The sequence below is a fragment of the Ornithorhynchus anatinus genome, chromosome 19 (genome assembly GCF_004115215.2).
Source record: "Ornithorhynchus anatinus isolate Pmale09 chromosome 19, mOrnAna1.pri.v4, whole genome shotgun sequence".
In the NCBI taxonomy this organism is placed as follows: domain Eukaryota; kingdom Metazoa; phylum Chordata; class Mammalia; order Monotremata; family Ornithorhynchidae; genus Ornithorhynchus; species Ornithorhynchus anatinus.
Window position 1 is genome coordinate 35,089,154 of NC_041746.1, and position 18,329 is coordinate 35,107,482.

General features: G+C 46.8%; 2 protein-coding genes across 6 annotated transcripts in view; one reads left to right on the plus strand and one right to left on the minus strand.

Moving 5' to 3' along the window:
- The window catches only part of SESN1 (sestrin 1), a 59,282-nt gene extending 56,307 nt beyond the window's left edge, over window positions 1-2,975 (minus strand). The window contains exon 1 of the mRNA XM_029047156.2: window positions 2,680-2,975. Within this exon, the coding sequence (XP_028902989.1) occupies window positions 2,680-2,955 (276 nt within the window). The 5' untranslated portion in view covers window positions 2,956-2,975. The remainder of the gene's footprint in view (window positions 1-2,679) is intronic.
- On the plus strand, window positions 2,679-13,931 carry CEP57L1 (centrosomal protein 57 like 1). Of its 5 annotated transcripts, none has more exons than XM_007664015.3 (8): window positions 2,679-2,765; window positions 4,562-4,727; window positions 5,346-5,528; window positions 6,339-6,460; window positions 7,331-7,447; window positions 8,807-8,884; window positions 10,259-10,354; window positions 13,505-13,931. In XM_007664015.3, exons 2-8 carry the CDS (start codon window positions 4,565-4,567, stop codon window positions 13,730-13,732), a joined length of 987 nt encoding a protein of 328 aa, XP_007662205.1. In that variant the 5' UTR covers window positions 2,679-2,765; window positions 4,562-4,564; the 3' UTR covers window positions 13,733-13,931. The 5 variants fall into 5 exon arrangements, with proteins under 5 accessions (XP_007662205.1, XP_039770677.1, XP_039770678.1 ...); XM_039914743.1 differs by having other exon boundaries at window positions 5,349-5,528; XM_029047160.1 differs by lacking the exon at window positions 2,679-2,765 and adding an exon at window positions 3,432-3,516.
- Window positions 13,932-18,329: the final 4,398 nt, after the last annotated feature.

Here is an 18,329-nt window from a genome sequence, read left to right on the forward strand (position 1 = left end):
ACTAGAACAAGTGCTTGCAAAAGGTCCATATAAGAGGGGGACCCCTGCTCTTAAAAAACTTAGTCAGGAAGGAGCATGGCCTAGTGGAAAGATTACAGGACCTGGAGGCAGCAAAATGGGCAACCAAGTACGCATTTAACAAGTACCACCATTATTAAGTGAGGGAGACAGAAAATAATTAACAGGAAGAAGTGCTCAAAGGATCTGTTAAAAAAAAAAATAAAATAAAAAAAAATGGACCAAAGTCCTGAGATAATTATTAGGGAGGATAAGAACAGGAGAGAAGAAAAGCGAACCAGGCTCTTGGAGTCTGTTATATTGTGCTCTCCCAAGCACTTGCTACAGTGCACTGCACACAGTAAGCGCTCAATAACTACGCTTGACTGACTGATTGAGGGACTTCAGAAGGGTTTTGAGGAAGAGCAAACTGTAGTCTGGCAAACTTAATGTGGGAAGGAGTTTGTGGGGTCAGAGGCAGGAGAATCAAGAAGGAGGCAGGGTGAGTGTGAGCTGGGGGGGTAAGAGGAGAGAACAGTGGCTGAATAATAATGTTGGTATTTGTTAAGCGCTTACTATGTGCCGAGCACTGTTCTAAGTGCTGGGGTAGACACAGGGGAATCAGGTTGTCCCACGTGGGGTTCACTGTCTTAATCCCCATTTTACAGATGAGGTCACTGAGGCACCGAGAAGTTAAGTGACTTGCCCAAAGTCACACAGCTGATAAGTAGCCGAGCCTGGATTCGAACCCATGACCTCTGACTCCAAAGCCTGTGCTCTTTCCACTGAGCCTCGCTGCTAAATAAGTGGGATAGAGCTAAGGGAGTGCCTTGAGGCCAATGGTCAGGATTTTCTGCCTAATGTGGAGTTGAATGGGTAACCCACTGGAGGTTTTCAAGGAGCCGAGAGACATTTTGGTAAGAGGATCTGAGCAGCAGAGTGCATTATGGACTGGGAGAGGTGACATCGGACCCCCGCCCTGGAACACCTTGTATATACATATACGAATACCTCACATATACATACACCTATTTCATATGCAGGACTGTAGGTCCCTCGGTCTCTCTTTCCACCGGACTGCCAAGCAAAACCACTGGGAACAACTGCAGGCTCCCATGGCCATGTCCCTGGCCCTGCTCTCAACTTGCCTTGTGTATGCCAAAATGCAGAACATTCAAAATGCTGCATGCACCCCACAGCCTCTCTTCCCACCAGACTGCCAGGAAAAACCAAGCATAACCCCCCTTCTGCCTTTCCAGTGTGACCACCCCCAGTCCCACCCAAAGCTCCCCATTCCCACCATGCCCTGTACATGCAAGGCTACAGGGATTTAAGCAGCAGCAATGCAAACCCTCTATATATTTTACAGGTTTTGGATGTGACTTGGACTGTCTCTGTGGATGGCGGCACCCTGAAGCCCCTACGGGTGTCTCTTACCGCCAGACTTGTTGGTATTTTCACACTGTCTTTTATTTCATCTTTCCTGCTGTCTGCCACCAAACCATTCCCCACCTGATGTTTAGAATGGAAGCCCCTGGGGCGGCTGGCCAGGGCCTGTGTCTAACTCTGACCTTAATTAATGGTATGGGAGGCAGAGGGACCAGTGAGGAGGCTGATTCAGTCCATTCACATCATCTTTAAAATTCACCCTTTCCTGTCCATCCAAACCATTACCACACTGACGCATGCACTTCTCATACCCCACCTTTAACTACTGCATCAGCCTCCTCACTGAACTACACATGCAAACTGTGTAGAGGCAACCTAGGGCCACTAAAAGCAATAATGAATTGGCACTGTTGGCATTTGTTAGGCGCTTACTATGTGCGGAGCACTGTTCTAAGCGCTAGGGTAGATACAAGATAATCGGGTTCGATACATATCTGGGGTGGCCAAGGCCCGCTTATCTCCTTTCAAAAGTGAATAAAACTGGTCAGATAATAATAATGATGATGATGACGATGGCCTATGTTAAGGACTTACTATGTACCAAGCACTGTTCTAAGCTCTGGGGTAGATACGAGGTACTCGGGATGTCCCACGTGGGGCTCAAAGTCTGAATCCCCATTTTTACAGATGAGGTAAGTGAGGCGCAGAGAGGTTAAGTGACTTGCCCAAAGTCACACAACCGATAAGCGGCAGAGCGGGGATTAGAATCCACGACCTCTGACTCCCAAGCCCCGCTCTTTCCCCTAAATCACGCTGCTTCTCGTTCACGCATTCAAGCGTATTTACTGAGCGCTTACTGTGTGCAGGCAGAGCACTGTACTAAACGCTTGGAAAGTCCACTTCGGCAACCGAGGGAGACAATCCCTTCCCAACAACGGGTTCACAGTCTAGAAGCGGGGGAGGGGAACAGACGACAATACAAAACAATAACACCAATAATGATAATGTTGGTATGTGTTAAGCGCTTACTATGTGCAGAGCGCTGGGGTAGACACAGGAAAACAAGTAGACAGGCATCAACGTAGACTATTCTCCTCCACTTCGGGGCTTAACGGAACCAGAAAACGACCGAGGTGTCATTTCAACACATCTGTATCCTCTGTGGCCAACCACTGTATTCACGGCACAGAGGGAGGGGCAGCCGGATCGGGGAAAAGATCAACGACGCGGGACTCTCCAACCCTAAGAACCGGATGGCACGGACATCCTCGTTTGCGCTGTGGTCGTCTTTACCTGCACGCGCTGCAGAATGGATCGCGTTTCCTCTCTCACATCTTTAAAAGGGCACCGCTTCGAAACCATGAGCAGACGAGCGAGGAGTGCGTTGAAGCGGTGGCCGGGCGGCGGCGCGGGAGGCGGCGGCTGGGAGCTGTTGCTGTGGCCGAGGTCCCGCGGGGGCCCGGGGTGGGCCAGGACGAGCCTCCTCAGGTTTTGCAGGGCCGCCGCCCGCGTGGCCGCGTCCCTGCTGGCCAGCCCGCCCCACCTCACCGTTCCTTCCCCCGCCGCCATGGCGCCCCCGGGCCCGCTCCCCCAAGCTCCCCCAAGCTCCCCCAAGCTCCGGCCGGGACCGGGGGCCGGGGACCGGGGACCGGGGACCGGGGACCGGGGGCCGGGGGCCGGGGGCCGGGGGCCGGGGGCCGGGACCGGGGGCCGCGCGCGCTCGCGCTCCCGAGCCGGGGGGCGCGCGGGGCGCGTCGCCGACCGGCCCAGCCCGCGCGCCCGCCCCGCTCGGCCAATCGTCAGCGCCGCTGGCCGGCGCGCGCGCGCGCTCCCTCTCCGCCCCCCTCCCCACCTCCGCGCGGGGGCTTGGGGGGGGGTGCGCGCGCCCGGAGCCTCGTGGTAATCATTCATTCATTCAATAGTATTTATTGAGCGCCTACTCGGTGCAGAGCACTGGACTAAGCGCTTGGCATGGACAATTCGGCAACAGACGGAGCCCCTCCCTGCCCACTGACGGGCTCACAGTCTAATCGGGCGAGACAGACGGACGGAAACAAGACCACATCAACACGATAAACAGAATCAAGGGGATGGACACCTCATGAATAAAACAGAGAGGGTCATAAAAGTGTAGGTAGATGAGCAGAGTGCTGAGGGGAGGGGGAGGAGCAGAGGGAAAAGGGGAAGCTCAGTGTGAGAAGCCCACCTGGAGGAGGCGAGCTCTCAGTAGGGCTCGGAAGAGGGGAGAGAGAGAGTTTGGCGGAGGTGAGGAGGGAGGACAGCGGGAGGGCGTGGGCCCGAAGTGTCACACAGCAGACAAGTGGCGGGGCCGGGATCAAAAGCCGGATCCTTCTGACTTCCAAGCTCGGGCTCCATCCACTGGGCCACCTGCCCACCCCCCTCCCCTGCCCACCCCCCTCCCCTGCCCCCGCCATGGGCCTGCGGAGACAGACGAGGGGGAGGGGGAGGGGGGGAGGAGGGTTAGGAGGAGGAGGAGCCGGGGAGGAGCCCCGCCCCGCCCCGCCCCGCCCCGCCCCGCCCCGCCCCCACCGCCCCCACCGCCCCCACCTCCGGGCGACCGGTAAGAGCGAGCCATCGACGAGACCTACTGCGCAGGTGCGGTCCCGGGGCTTCGGGCGCAATAGGAGTCTGAGCGTCTGCGCAGGCGCGGCGGGGCCTGGCGGGGAAGGCCGGGGGCGGGAGGTGGGGGCGGGGCTGGGCCAGGGGCTGGGGCTGAGACTAGGCCAGGGGCTGAGGCAGGGGCTGGGGCTGGGGCTGGGCCTGGGGCTGGGGCTGACCCAGACTCAATGCCAGTCAGGTTTTCCAGGTTTCTCCAGAGATCTGGGATGGCTGGCCCGAGCACTGGCTTCTGAGAAATTCATTCATTCAAGAGTATTTATTGAGCGTTTACTATGTGCAGAGCACTGTACTAAGTGCTTGCAATGGGCAATTCAGAGAAACGTAGGGGATTTCTGTTGTTGTGGTTGTTCTTATGCGTGGCTCAGTGGAAAGAGGCTGGGCTTGCGAGGCAGGTCGTGGGTTCTATATATGTGTATATAGAAGCACAGTAAGCGCTTACTAGGTGCCAGGCGCTGTACTAAGTGCTGGAGTTGATACAATCACACCACTCCAGAAAAAAGATGGTGTTATTAAATGCACTTTTGTCCCCTTTCAGAAAATGGATTTAGCATTACAGCACAGTTTAATAGGAAGCTTTCTTCAGCCTCCAGATAAAATCATGCTTCCTCCCATTACTCGATGCAAATGGACAGTCCCCACTCAGCTCCCTAAGAAGTTACAATCTCCCTCTACTGAAATCACGCCTGCGCCCAACAGAGAAGGTAAAGTTAATTAAGTGAAACCCTGGCTTAAAGTGGGAGTCTGCACCATGTAGAGGAAAGAACAGAGATCTAGGAGGTAGGTGACCTGGATTCTGGTCCCAGCTCGGCCGCTGGCTCACCGAGTGACTTTGGGCTTCTCTTAAATGGGGATAATAATGCCACCTCTCCCTGTCCTGTGAGGATAAAATGAAATAACTGATGTGAAACCACTCTGGAGTGTGCCAGTTAAAAAAAAAACGCAAGATATGTAAAATATGTGCCCAAGGAAACATGTTGAGTGATGTGCAGATGAAAGGAAAATCAATTCCGTAACCTTCCCCATTCTTTTCGTTCTCTCTGGCTGTATTTTATAGTATCATTTCCTTTAGTGGGCACCCTGTTACCGTTCTGAAGATCCATGCCACCTTCCTAAGCACCCCCTTGGAGCGTCCCTGCTGCCCATCAAGGTGGGACTAGATCAGAAAGAGAGGGAGGGGACCTGGTAATAGAACAACAGGGTACCCAGACCTCTCAGAGGCTGCTTTGCCAGTCAGGATAACTTGGCAGACCTCTTTCTGGCCTGGGCACCCTGTGGGATACAGAGACCTGATCTAGGGCCAAATGGGAATGTGTTCCCAGTAGCTCTGCTGTTGGCCCTGAAAACGCTCCAGGAAAAGATTCATCACCTAGAACTAGAGAGATCGCAAGCAGAAGACAGCCTCAACACTCTCTCCAAAGAAGCAGTGCAGTATAAGAAGGCCTGGCAAAGTGAAACGCTTGAGAAGGATCTGGCACATCAGGAAGTGATAAGGCAGAAAAATGGTAAGAAAATGAAAATCTCCTAGAACTGGCATTTGCAGGGTTGCAGATATGGTCAGCAGAGAGCCTTGCCGGCTGGTGGAAGCAGCCCTGCCCTTGGCTTCCAAGCTCATCGATGTCCCTGTTCCTTGTTGGGGGTCCGGGCTGCTGGTGGCCAGACAGGCCTTCAGTCTCTCAGGGAGGTGCCTAGCCATGTCCTCGCCAGGGGTGTTAAGCTGCTTCAGTAGCCCCCTCAGTGGAAGAAAGCAGGTTATTTCTAGCATAGCAAAGCTCTAGCACTTAGGTAGATATCTCTAATTTAATGAATTTATTTATCTTAATGTCTGTCTTCCCCTCTAGACTGTAAACTTGTTGTGGTCAGGGAACGTGTCTGCCAACTCTGTTATATTGTACTCTTCCGAGTGCTTACTACAGTGCTCTGCACATTATAAGTGCTCCAGAAATACCATTGATTGATTATATTCATTCATTCATTCAATTGTATTTGTTGAGCGCTTACTTTGTGCAGAGCCCTGTGCTAAGTGCTTGAATGTACAATTCGGCAACAGATAGAGACAATCCCTGCCCAACAATGGGCTCACAGTCTAAAAGAGGAGACAGACACCAAAACAAAACAAGTAGTCAGGCATCAGTACCATCAAGATAAATAGAATCATAGATATATACACCTCATTAATAAAACAAATATAGGTCGCTTAATGACATTGGCATACTGCCACTGTGATTTCTGAAATGAAATGTGATATTAAAGTACCAATTGTTTCAAATTAGTTAAAACTATTAAACTAATTGGATTCTTTGTCTTTTCCAAAGATATGACCGTTCAGTTAGGTGCTGCCCTGGCCCACTCCTCCCTGCTGGAGAAACGACTAGAAGATATGAGGAAAATTGTTTTCAGTGCAGAGTTGGAGAGAAATCTGGTCCTGAAGCAACAGGTGAATACAGATATTCATAATGGTGTTGAGACATACGTATATCCTATATACATATATATATATATCTGTATGTGTGTATGTATAAAGGTTTTTTCTGTTCTGGAAATTCTGCATCTATCCCCATTTCAACCAGTCCCGACTGGGCTTCCTTACTCTGATCGTGATGATGATGATGATGATGATGGTATTTGTTAAGCGCTTACTATGTGTCAAGCACTGTTCTAACCGTTGGGGTAGATCCAAGGTAATCAGGTTGGACACAGTCCCTGTCCCAAATGGGACTCACAGTAGTCTTAATTCCTATTTTACAGCTGAGGGAACTGAGATAAACGACTTGCCCTAGGTTGTACAGCAGACTAGAGGCAGAACCAGAATTAGAACTCAGGTCCTTCTGACTCCCAGGCATGAGCTCTATCCATTTGGCTATGCTGCTTCTTTGCTTGTAGTGTGGGCCCCAGCAATCTGACCCAGAAGAGCAGAGGAAAATTGGCACCCGCAGCTCCTAACTCTCCCACTCAGGCAGCTAACGCTAACCTTAGCCGTCCAGGCAGCTGAGTTCCCAGTCATTTCCAGTCCTCCTGAAAATGGAAGAGGATGTGGCCTCTCCCTCTCCCTGCCTCTGCTCTCCTGCCTAGTAAACTGTTGGAATAGAGCAAGCAGAAGGGGGAATGTGGTGTGTGCAGTGCATAGTATCCTAATTTATTTCTTACATATAAACCACAACACCCCGATGAATTCTGTACAACTCAAGTTTCATCAACCCAAAGCCAGTCCTCAGCACTTGGGGGGAGGGGGGGTGAGGGTGTGTGTGGCTGTGGGTGTAAAAAAAACAGGAATCCGTTCAGTTTTTTTTACCTGTTTTCTCTACAGACCAAGCTTCAAATGGAAAAGGATCAGAATCAAATGAAGCTCTGTACAAAACTAGAAAAGCTCGATATCTTGGAAAAGGAATGCTTCAGAGTTGCAGCTAATCAGAGAACCGTAGAGGTGATCCTTACCTTGCAGTTCCTTTGGAAGCATCGAGCCAGCCATCTCTGGGGTTTCTGTAGTTGGTGGTGTAGGTGCAGTTGATTTTGATGATGATGATGATGAATGTGGTATTTGTTGAGCATTTACCATGTGCCAAACCCTCTACGTAGCAGTAGAATAGATACAAGATAATCAGGTTGGACACAGTTCCATCGATGACACATTCAAGCGATCAGACCATTCTTTAAGTCATAATTTGGATGTGAATTCCAGGCGCTAGAGATGAAAAGCTCATGGAGATCTGCCCTTTGGATTTTGGTATTTTTGCCAGAAAATGAAATGGTGGGAGCACCAGCATTCCAGTAGGCAATGAGATAGAGCATTTTTGGAATGAATGATTCGTGTCTCCAAAACATTAAAACTTTGACATGCAGCAGTGTGGTTGGTCTAGGGTGGTTACCCATTTTGCTGGGCAAGAGACCATACATAATTCAAAGCTGTAGTGTAGGTGCCAGAGAGAGAGCCAAGCACAGGGCCTGTTTTTTCTTTCCCAGTTCTTTCTGGGTCTTTCCAGAATAGGGGAGGCCTGGACTCAATGTTTCCATTTTTTCCTAGCTGTGACCACCATTTTTACCTTTCTGCTGCTCTTTGGGACCTTGAGCCTTAACTTTTCTAGCTTGAGGCCTTTTATTATCTGGGCTACAAGCTTGATGCTGGGCCCTAGTGTTTTAAACTTGTCCAATCACTTGAGTTATTTTTCTTCTATGCCTTCAAACTGGACTTGAGATCGGTAGAATTTTATTGTCAACAATTCCTCCTTCCAGAGGATTAATGAAAGCGAATAGGACAAAACAATCTTTAAAGGTAATAAAAAAAAATAAAACTACATGGACCATTCTGTTACCTATAGACAAAAGATTGGCACAGTGAAGGAATTGGGAATCGTTCAGTCAGTGAATCGGAGAAGCAGCATGACCTAGTGAAAAGAGCAATTGGGGTGGGAATCAGTTCAATCAAACAATGGTATTTATTAAGCAATGGTATTTATTATTCTGGAGTCAAATTAATTTCAATCTCTACTATTTCATTCCTTATTTGTTTCAGGTCTTTGACTATTTGAAATTCTTCATTGAATTGTTCTCAGTAATAAGAGTAGCTCGAGAGAAACATGGGAAGAAAGCCAACGGCAATCATTGCCATCTCTGATCATTTTACTTAATTTTTCCTTAAATGTGCTGTAATTGTAATGATTCGGGATGTCGTATACATTTTTCTTACTGGAAAAAACTTCAAAAAGCATGTGGCTGGGTTTTTTTTGTTTTTGTTTTTCTCTTCATGATTTGTTCCCCTTACTGGTTTCTATTCTTTTTATTTTAGGGCAAGATTAAACAGTTGGAGGAAAAACTTTGTGAAGAACAACACCAACGGAAGCTAATACAAGAGAAAGCTGCTCAGGTAGGGGAAATGGTACATATGTCTCTCTCTCTCTCTCTCCCTCTCTGTCCGCCCCCCACCTCGCGGATTCTCCCTCCTGCAGACTATCTTGCCTACTCACTCGTTCCCCCAGCCCATAGCAAATTCTGGCGGCTCCTTTGAGCCACCAGAAGAGCCTCAGGTTGAAGGAATCAGATTGGACATAGAAATGTCAAAATTCTAACCACCAGAGAGGCAGAAGTGCCTTGGGGTTCAGCTGGAGTGGTAAGGCTTGGGTTATGAGGGCCCCAGAATGCTAATTGTTTATGCACAGGGCAATCCCCAATAATGTTAAGTAAGCAACTGGCATTATTTATGTCTTGTGCAGACTGAGGTCACGAGAATTTGCCCCATTGCCTTGCAGCCATTTAATGTCAGAAGACATTCCATTCTGAGTCAGAACAATGCCTCTCCAACCCAGTATTATTTCTGACACTTACCATGCCAAGCACTTAAAATATCCCATCTTGACTTCGGCATCAGCCTCCTTGCTGACCTTCCTCCCTCCTGTCTCTCACCAGTCCAGTCCATAATGCACACTTCTGCCTAGACCATTTCTCTAAATCACCGTTTAGTCCATTTGTCCCCACTCCTCAACAACCTCCAGTGGTTTCCCAACCACCTCTACATCAAACAGAAACTTCTTACTTTTGGTTTTAAAGCACTCAATCACTTTTCCCCTTCCTACTGTACCTTGCTGATTCCCTACTCCAGTCCAGCATGTTTACTTCGCTTCTCTAACACCAACATACTCAATATGCCTCAGTGTCATTTATCTCACTGTCAACCCCTCACGCAGGTCCTGCCTCTGGCCTGGAACTCCCTCCCCCTTCATATCTGTCAGATGATCATTCTCCCCACCTCCCAGCTCTGCCACTTGTCAGCTGTGTGACTGTGGGCAAGTCACAACTTCTCTGTGCCTCAGTTACCTCATCTGTAAAATGGGGATTAAGACTGTGAGCCTCACGTGGGACAACATGATTACCCTGTAGCTACCCCAGCGCTTAGAACAGTGCTCTGCACATAGTAAGTGCTTAACAAATACCAACATTATTATTATTATTATTCAAAGCCTTGTTAAAAACACATCTCCTCCAGCAGGCCTTCCCCTGAATCAGCCCTCATTTCCCTTCCCCCCTCTACTTTTTGTGTCACCTCTGCCCTTGGATCTGTACCATTTAATCAATCATTGGTATTTATTGAGCCCTTACCATGTACAGAGCATTGTATTTAGGAGCAGAGTACTTGGGAGAGTAGGATATAATGGGTTGGAAGTCAAATTCCCTTCCCACAATGAGTTTACAGTCAAATCAAGGGTGTATTACATTAATCTTTTGAAATCCTTTATTTCTCTAGCTTCAAACTGGCCTTGAGATCGGTAGAATTTTATTGTCAACAATTCCTCCTTCCAGAGGATTAATGAAAACGAATAGGACAAAACAATCTTTAAAGGTAATTAAAAAAAAATAACAAAACTACATGGACCATTCTGTTACCTATAGACAAAAGATTGGCACAGTGAAGGAATTGGGAATCGTTCAGTCAGTGAATTGGAGAAGCAGCATGACCTAGTGAAAAGAGCAATTGGGGTGGGAATCAGTTCAATCAAACAATGGTATTTATTGAGCAGAACACTGTGTGCAGAACACTGGATGGAGTGCTTGGGAGAGTATGTTACAGCCAAGTTGGTTGACGCTCTCTGCCCACAAGGAGTTTACAGTCTAGAGTGGGAGACAGACATTGACATAAAGAAATTCAGGATGTGGACACAAGTACTGTGGCAGTGAGGTGGACTGCCTGTTAAGTGCTTAAAGGGTACCGACCTAAGTGCAAAGGTAATGGAGGAAGGAAAGAAAGTAGGAGAAAAGAAGGCCTCATCACAAAGGCCTCTAGGAGGAGAGGTGATGTTAATCAGGCTTTGAAGGTAGGGTGAGTGACGATCTATCACATATGAAGGGGGAGAGAGTTTCAGGCCAGAGGCAGGATATCGCAGCAAGATTTAGGTACAGTGAGTAGGCTGGCATTTGAGGAGCGAAGTGAACTTGCTGCATTTTAGTAGGAAATCAGTAAAGTGAGATAAGAAGGGCATGGTGATTGAGGGCTTTAAAACGTGTGTTAAGCAGTTTCCATGTGATGCAGCGATGGATGGTCAACCACTGGAGGTTCTTGAGTGGGGAAACATGGACTGAACTTTTTTTTAGAAAAATGATAGGGGCAGCAGAGTGAGCTATCCATCAATCAATTAATTAAATGTATTTATTGTCTGTGAGACACTCCACTAAAGGCTTAGGAGAGAACAATAGTAACACAGTTTTGTTTTGTTTGGAAGTAAGGGCTGGAGCAAGTAGAGATGGGAGACAAAAAGGCTGATGCAGTAGTCAAGGTGGGAAAGGACAAGTACTTGGATCAGCTAAGTAGCAGTTATAGTGCTTTAAATCTGATGATGAGTACCTTATTTTTTTTCTTGATTCTGTGGATGTGTGTCTCCTTGTGGTTCTGTGTAACTCTGTAGGTGTATTTAGCTTTCTGGTGTCTGCAATGGCCTGTCTTTGTTGGTCTATTTAAATCTGCCTAGAGCAGCTAAAGGTTCCAGAAAAATCTCGATTCCCTTTCAGCAACTTCTTCGTAGCTTGTTTACTGAGGCATACAGCAAATGCGTCTTTAGATCTAGTTTGCCATCCTCTGTAGTAGCAGTAGAGAGGACAGAGGGTAGATGCAGAGGAAAGAGCTCTGCACAGGCCAGGCTGGAGAATCAGTCAATTGACCATACTTTCTGAACACTTATCGTGTGCAGAGCACCATACTGAGCGCTCATAGAGTTGGTAGACATGTTCTCCGCCTACAACGAGCTTCCTCCAGCTCGCCCAAGTCCTTAAATTTAATCAAAATTTCCAGTGCTGCCCCATAGGTTGTCTGGCTGTCCGGGCACCTGTGCGGTTCCCCCGCGGGAGCTGGTCCCAACTGAAGCAAGGTGACACTGAGGGGACAGGAACTGCATTGAAATAGACATAGGCTGTTGGCTGTGTCAGTGCCACCTACCTTAACTGAGGACCAAGCCCGAGTGGACTTACACAGCCTAGACCTGCTATCTTGATTCTATTTATTGCTATTGTTTTTGTCTGTCTCCCCCGATTAGACTGTAAGCCCATCAAAGGGCAGGGACTGTCTCTATCTGTTACTGATTTGTACATTCCAAGCGCTTAGTACCGTGCTTTGCACATAGAAAGCGCTCAATAAATACTATTGAATGAATGAATGAATAGCATTCCAAGTGGGAGAAAAGGGCTTAAGGTTTGTGTAGTAGGAGAGATTTCTCAAAACCAAGGAAGGCTACATCAGTGTGCATGTAGCTGTGTCTCCCCTCCCTTCCCTTTGCTTTATGACTTGGGCAGTGGGAGAGGGAAACTGTGTGAATCTGAAGGCAGCCCCATGGGGTTTGGCCCTGGCTCAGCCTGGTCTCTACACAGTTCTAGCAGGGAACCAAATGAACACCAATTCTAAATTGGTGAGGGTCAAGTTAATAATCAAATAGTACTGCATACTACATATTACTGTATATGAAAAACATTATCATCTCCAAGCTTCCTTTGGCCAACTCCCATCCCAGCAGCTATCTTCCTCTCTTTCTCTTTCCCATCCTCACTACCAGCGCTTAGAACAGTGCTCAGCACATAGTAAGCGCTTAACAAATACCAACATTATTATTACAGTGTCATTTTGTCTGAAAGGTAAATAGCACCACCAGTATGTGTTGAATGAGTGGGTAGGTCAGTTACCACTTGCCCTTGTGTTGAAGCATGAAAAAATTTGGCAGGGAATGAGTGTCACTGAGCGATCAGCAATAATAGTTTCAGTGTCTCTCTCTCCCCTTGCCCCCGCCCAAGACTGTAAGCTCATTGTAGGCAGGGACTGATTCTGTTTATTGTTATATTGTCCTCTCCTCTAAGTGCTTAGTACAGTGCTCTGCACACAGTTAAGCGCACAGTAAGTGTGAGAGACTGACTGCCTGATGGGGGATGGTGGGTAATGGGGAATGAGGATTTAGTCCTGGAAGCCTTCTTGGAGGAGATGTGGTTTTTTAGGTGGGCTTTTAAGGTGGGGAAAGAGGTGGTCTATTGGCTATGAAGGGGTAGAGAGTTCCAGGCCTGAGGGCAAGGGGTCGGCAGCGAGACAGATGAGATCAAGATACAGTGAGTAAGTTGGGGTTGGAGGAGCCAAGTTTGCGGCCCGGGTTGTTGTAGAAGGTCAGCGAGGTAAGGTAGGAGGGGGAGAGTGCTGATTGAGTGCCTTTAAAGCAAAGCCAGTGGAAAAGAGTTTCTCTCTGATGCAGAGGTGGAGAGTCTTGAGAAGTGGGGATACACTGATTGAATGGTTTTTCAGAAAAAAGATCCAGGCAGCTGGTTGAAGTTTGGACTATAGTGGGGAGAGATGAGGCAGGGAGGTCGGCGAGGAGGCTGATGTGGTAGGGTAGGGTGTAAGGTAAGTGCTTGGATCAAGGTAGTGTGTAGGACAAGTGCATGGATCAGCGATCTGGATGGAGAGGAATGGGATGTTGCTTTTAATAGCATACTGACTACGATATTTTGGATTTTGTTTCTCTAGGTCTCTAAACTGAAACTAAAACCTCCGAAACCGAAGAAGAGCCCGGTATTGGATGTGCAGCTGAAATGTGACCACCGCAGGGGAACAGACAGTGTGCCCATTCGTCCAGGAAAGAAAGTCTCCAGCGGCAGCCCTCTCCAGGAAAACAGTGGCTCCCTTCAGCTGCCGACCAGGGTACGGAGGCTGCCGGGGATGTTAAGAAAACATGATATCGTTTGGGAACGGTAGCTCTGACCCAACTGTCAAAAATCTCTGTCTGTGAACTGTCAGTGAGATGTTTGAACTGGGACTGTAGTGGTTGTATTTAACCATAATTCACTTGGAATTTTATTGCCATTTTGGGAATCCTAAAACTGATCGGGTGTGGTGTTTTTAAGTTAATCAGGGAATTGCTAGGAATCGAAATAAATGTCTGCTTTCATATGTCCTTTTTGTAAGTACCTCATTTCATCTGGTTTTGAAAAGGTGATTTGCCTTAGGAAATGGATAAAATTGGCCCAAATTTTTTTTAAATGGCGCCGACTGAACAGGATTTCAATATGGGTAGGAACTCACCTGATTCCCTTCTTAACTGCCATACCACATCTCTTCTGCACTTTAAAACTCTCCTCTCCATCCAGACTGCTACCACAGTCACTCATCCTGTCCCTCCTGGGTTACCACTTCAGCCTCAGTGCTGACCTCCCAGCCTCCTGTCTCTCCAGTCCATACTTTACTCTGCTGCCCGGATCATTTTTCTACACAAATGTTCAGGATATCTTTCCCCACTCCTCAAGGAACTCCAGTAGTTGCCCATCCACCTTTGCATCAAAGAAAAACTTCTCACTGTTGGCTGCAAAGCACTCAACCACTTTGCCCCCTCTTTCCTCACCTCGCTACTGTCCTACTACAACCCGGCCCTCCCCCTTGCTCCTCTAATGGTAACCTCGCTGTACCTCGATCTTGTCTGTTTCACCTCCAATCCCTCATCTGTGTCCTGCTTGTGGCCTGGAATACCCTTCCTCTTCAAATCCGACAAGCAATTACTCTCCCCCTGCTTCAAAGCCTTATTGAAAGCGCATCTCCCCTCAGAGGCCTTTCCTGACTAAGCCCCCCCTTTCCTCTTCTCCCACTACCTTCTGTGTCTCCCTGAGTTTTGCTCCCTTTGTTCTTCCCCCTTCCCAACCCCACAGCACTTAAGTAAATGTCTGTAATTTACTGATATTAATGTCTGCCTCCCTCCCTTCAGACTGTAAGCTCACTGTGGGCAGGGAATGTGTCTGTGTATTGTATGGTGCTCGCCCAAGTGCTTACTACAGTGCTCTGCACACAGTAAGCACTCAGTGATTACAATTGAATGAATGAATGAGTAAATGATTGAATGAATTCACCAGAGAAGCAAAATTTGGCCTTGGCTCAATCACTGGTATTTATTGAGTGATTACTGTGTGCACAGAGCACTGTATTAAGCACTTGGGAGAGGAAGGTACAAGAGAGTAGGTAGACACGTTCCCTGACCACGTGGAGTTTCCAGTATGGACGGGGAGACGGTTATGAATATAAGCAAATATATTATTCTTTTGTTCACTGATGATCTGCGGGACGAATGTGCTTGTAAAGTGCTCTTCCAGACTCCTAGTACAGTGCTCAACACATAGTAAGGGCTCGACACATATCATTGATGGTGAAATGCTCCTTTCTTGGTATAAGCGGGCACACGTTTATGAGCGTATTCTCTTTCTGTATACGTGTGCCTCTTAATGGAAGGGAGCATCAGTGCAGATAATCTACACATAGTCAACTGTATATATTTTCATTACCCTATTTATTTTGTTAATGAGATGTACATCACCTTGATTCTATTATTTTGTTAATGAGATGTACATCACCTTGATTCTATTTATTCGCTATTGTTTTAATGAGATGTTCATCCCCTTGATTCTATTTACTGTCTGTCTGTCTCCCCTGATTAGACTGTAAGCCCATCAAAGGGCACGGACTGTCTCTATCTGTTACCGATTTGTACATTCCAAGCGCTTAGTACAGTGCTCTGCACATAGTAAACGCTCAGTAAATACTATTGAATTAATGAATGAATGGTTTGTAATCTCACACACTAACCCTTTCCACTCTGTCTGGGAATATGGTCGAAAAGGGAGTGGCAATGTTGGGGTGGGGTTGAGTAGGTGTTGGAAGTAGAATAAGGAGACACAGTTTAAAGAACACCCTTGCCTCTCCCTTCCCCCTGTCTCTGTCGAGAGCAAACTCCCCTTCCCCTTCATTTGGCATATTACTTAGTACTTACTCGTACTTAGTACTTTTAGGGCAAGAATACATGGGGAGGACAAGGAGGGATTTGCTTTGCGCAATAATAAATTCTTAATGCACTCTTTGCTTTTTAAGGCCTAACTCCTCCAGAGCATGGAGAATATTTATGGTGGACAAGGAGAGATTTGCTTTATGCAATGTCTCCCATTTAATTTTTTCCTTGGTTTTATAGCTGAGCAAGCAGAGAGAATATTAGAAAAGGAAAAGGAGACATTTGCTCCGTCTCCAACTTAGTTCTCCCATGGGGCCTTTGAGCAAAGCATATTTGAGGAGGAAAAGGACAGATTTGCCTCATGCAAGATCATCTATTAAATTTTCTTCTGGTTCTTTAGGACCAAATCTGAGCAGAGAGAATATTTGAGGTATCAAGGTAGAAGTTGTTTTATGTAGTGTCTTCAGTTCTCCTCTGGGTCTTTAGGGCTTGAGCACGCAGTGAGGATATTTGAGGAAAAGGAGAGATTCGTTTCATGACATAGCTGACCCTGAATTCTGTACTGAATCTATAAGGCCAAGCTCCTCAAATTAACAGAGACAGTAGTTGAGGGGGAAAATGAGAGATTTGCTGTACGCAATATCTATCTTAATTCTCTTTTTGTCTTTAGGGCTTATCTCCTTGAGAGTGGAGAAAATATCTGGGGAGGAAAAAGAGAGTTGCCCTTTACACAACATTTACTTCTTAGTTTTTTCCTAACTCCTCAAGTGAGCAAAGAATTTTTGATGTGGAAAAGGTGGCATATTTGCTTCATGTGATATCTTTTCCTAAATTGTCTCTTGGGTCTTTAACACCTAACACCTCAAGGAAGCAGAGACTGTTAGAAGAGAAAAAGGAGAGATTTTTACTTTATACACTATCTCTTCTTTAATTCTCCTCCTAGGTCTCCATGGCCTAACTCAAAAGAGCAGAGAGAATGTTAGAAGGGGAAAAGGGAGTTTTGTTTCATGCAATACCTCACACTTCCTCCCCTCTCCATCGCCTCGACTCCCTCCCTCTGCTCTACCCCCCTCCCCGCCCCACATCACTTGTGTTTATATGTATACATTTATTTATTTTTATTAATGATGTGTATATCTATCTATAATTCTATTTCTATTGATGCTATTGATGCCCGTCTACTTATTTTGTTTTATTGTCTGTCTCCCCCCTTCTAAACTGCTAGCCTCTTGTTGGGTAAGGATTGTCTCTATTAGTTGCCGAATTGTACTTTCCAAGCACTTAATACAGTGCTCTGCAAATGGTAAGTGCTCAATAGTTGCAATTAAATGAGTGAACTGAATGAACTTAATTCCCTCCTGGGTCTTTAAGTCCTAACACCTCAAGCGAGGGGAAGAAATATTTGTGGTGGAAAAGGAGCAATTTGCTTCATACTCTTGTGGGTCTTGAAGGCCTCCCAGTTCTTTGAGATAACAGAGAAGAAAGAGAGAAATTTGCTTCATGCAATGTCTTCCACTTTTTCCTGAGTGAGTACAGAGTATTTGAGGTGGAAAGGGAGAAATTTGCTGCGTGCAGTATTCCCCCTTTTAATTTTCAACTGGGCCTTAAAGCCAGCCTACTCAAGTGAGTTTGAGATACAAGCAGATGAAAAGTCTTCATGCAAATTCCCCTTACAATTAATTTTGGCAAAAGCATAGGGGCCCTGGGCCAGCAAAACAGGTATGAAGGAAAGTGTGTGTTTTGAAATAGTGTGGATCCTAACTGCTCTTGGAAGGCATGATGATGTTTTAACAACCAACATTAAAATAAAGGTTTTATTTGAACTGACATAGTCACTATGAACTCATTGTCATTATTGCTTAATATAATCCAGACCTCCCCCAAAACTGAAGTTTGCCCTAAGAATAGTTTTGCAGTACCTTTCACCTCAGATTTTCCTATCAGAGCAGAGTGAGATGTTCCTCTTTCCCTTCCTTGATTACTGTATCGGCCTCCTTGCTGACCTCCCTGCCTCCTGTCTCTTCCCACTTCAGATAATACCTCCCTCAGGTGCCTGGATCATTTTTCTAAAGAAACGTTCAGTCCACGTCTCCCCACTCCTCAAGAACCTGCAGAGGTTGTCCAGCATGGCGTAGTGGATAGAGCACTATCAAAGCCCTATTGAAGGCACATCTCCTCCAGGAGGCCTTCCCTGACTAAGCTTTCTTTCTCTTTTCTTCCACTCCATCTGTGTCGCCTTGACTTGCTCCCTTTATTCATCCCCTATCCCAGCGCCACAGCACTTATGTACATATCCAAGATTTATTTATTTATATCATTGTCTGGCTCTCGCTCTAGACCCTAAGCCTGTCGTGGTCAGGGAATGTGTCTGTTATACTGTCGTGTTAAACTCTCCCAAGAGCTTAGTACATTGCCCTGCACATAGAAAGCACTCAATAAATATGACTGTTGGATTGATTTCCTCTTCTATTTGATTCTGTCACCCTTGCACTTAGATATGCACCCTTTTTATTCACCCCGCCCCCAGCCCCACGGCACTCATCTATATATCCGTTTTTAATTTCTGTCTTCCCTTCTAGACCGGTA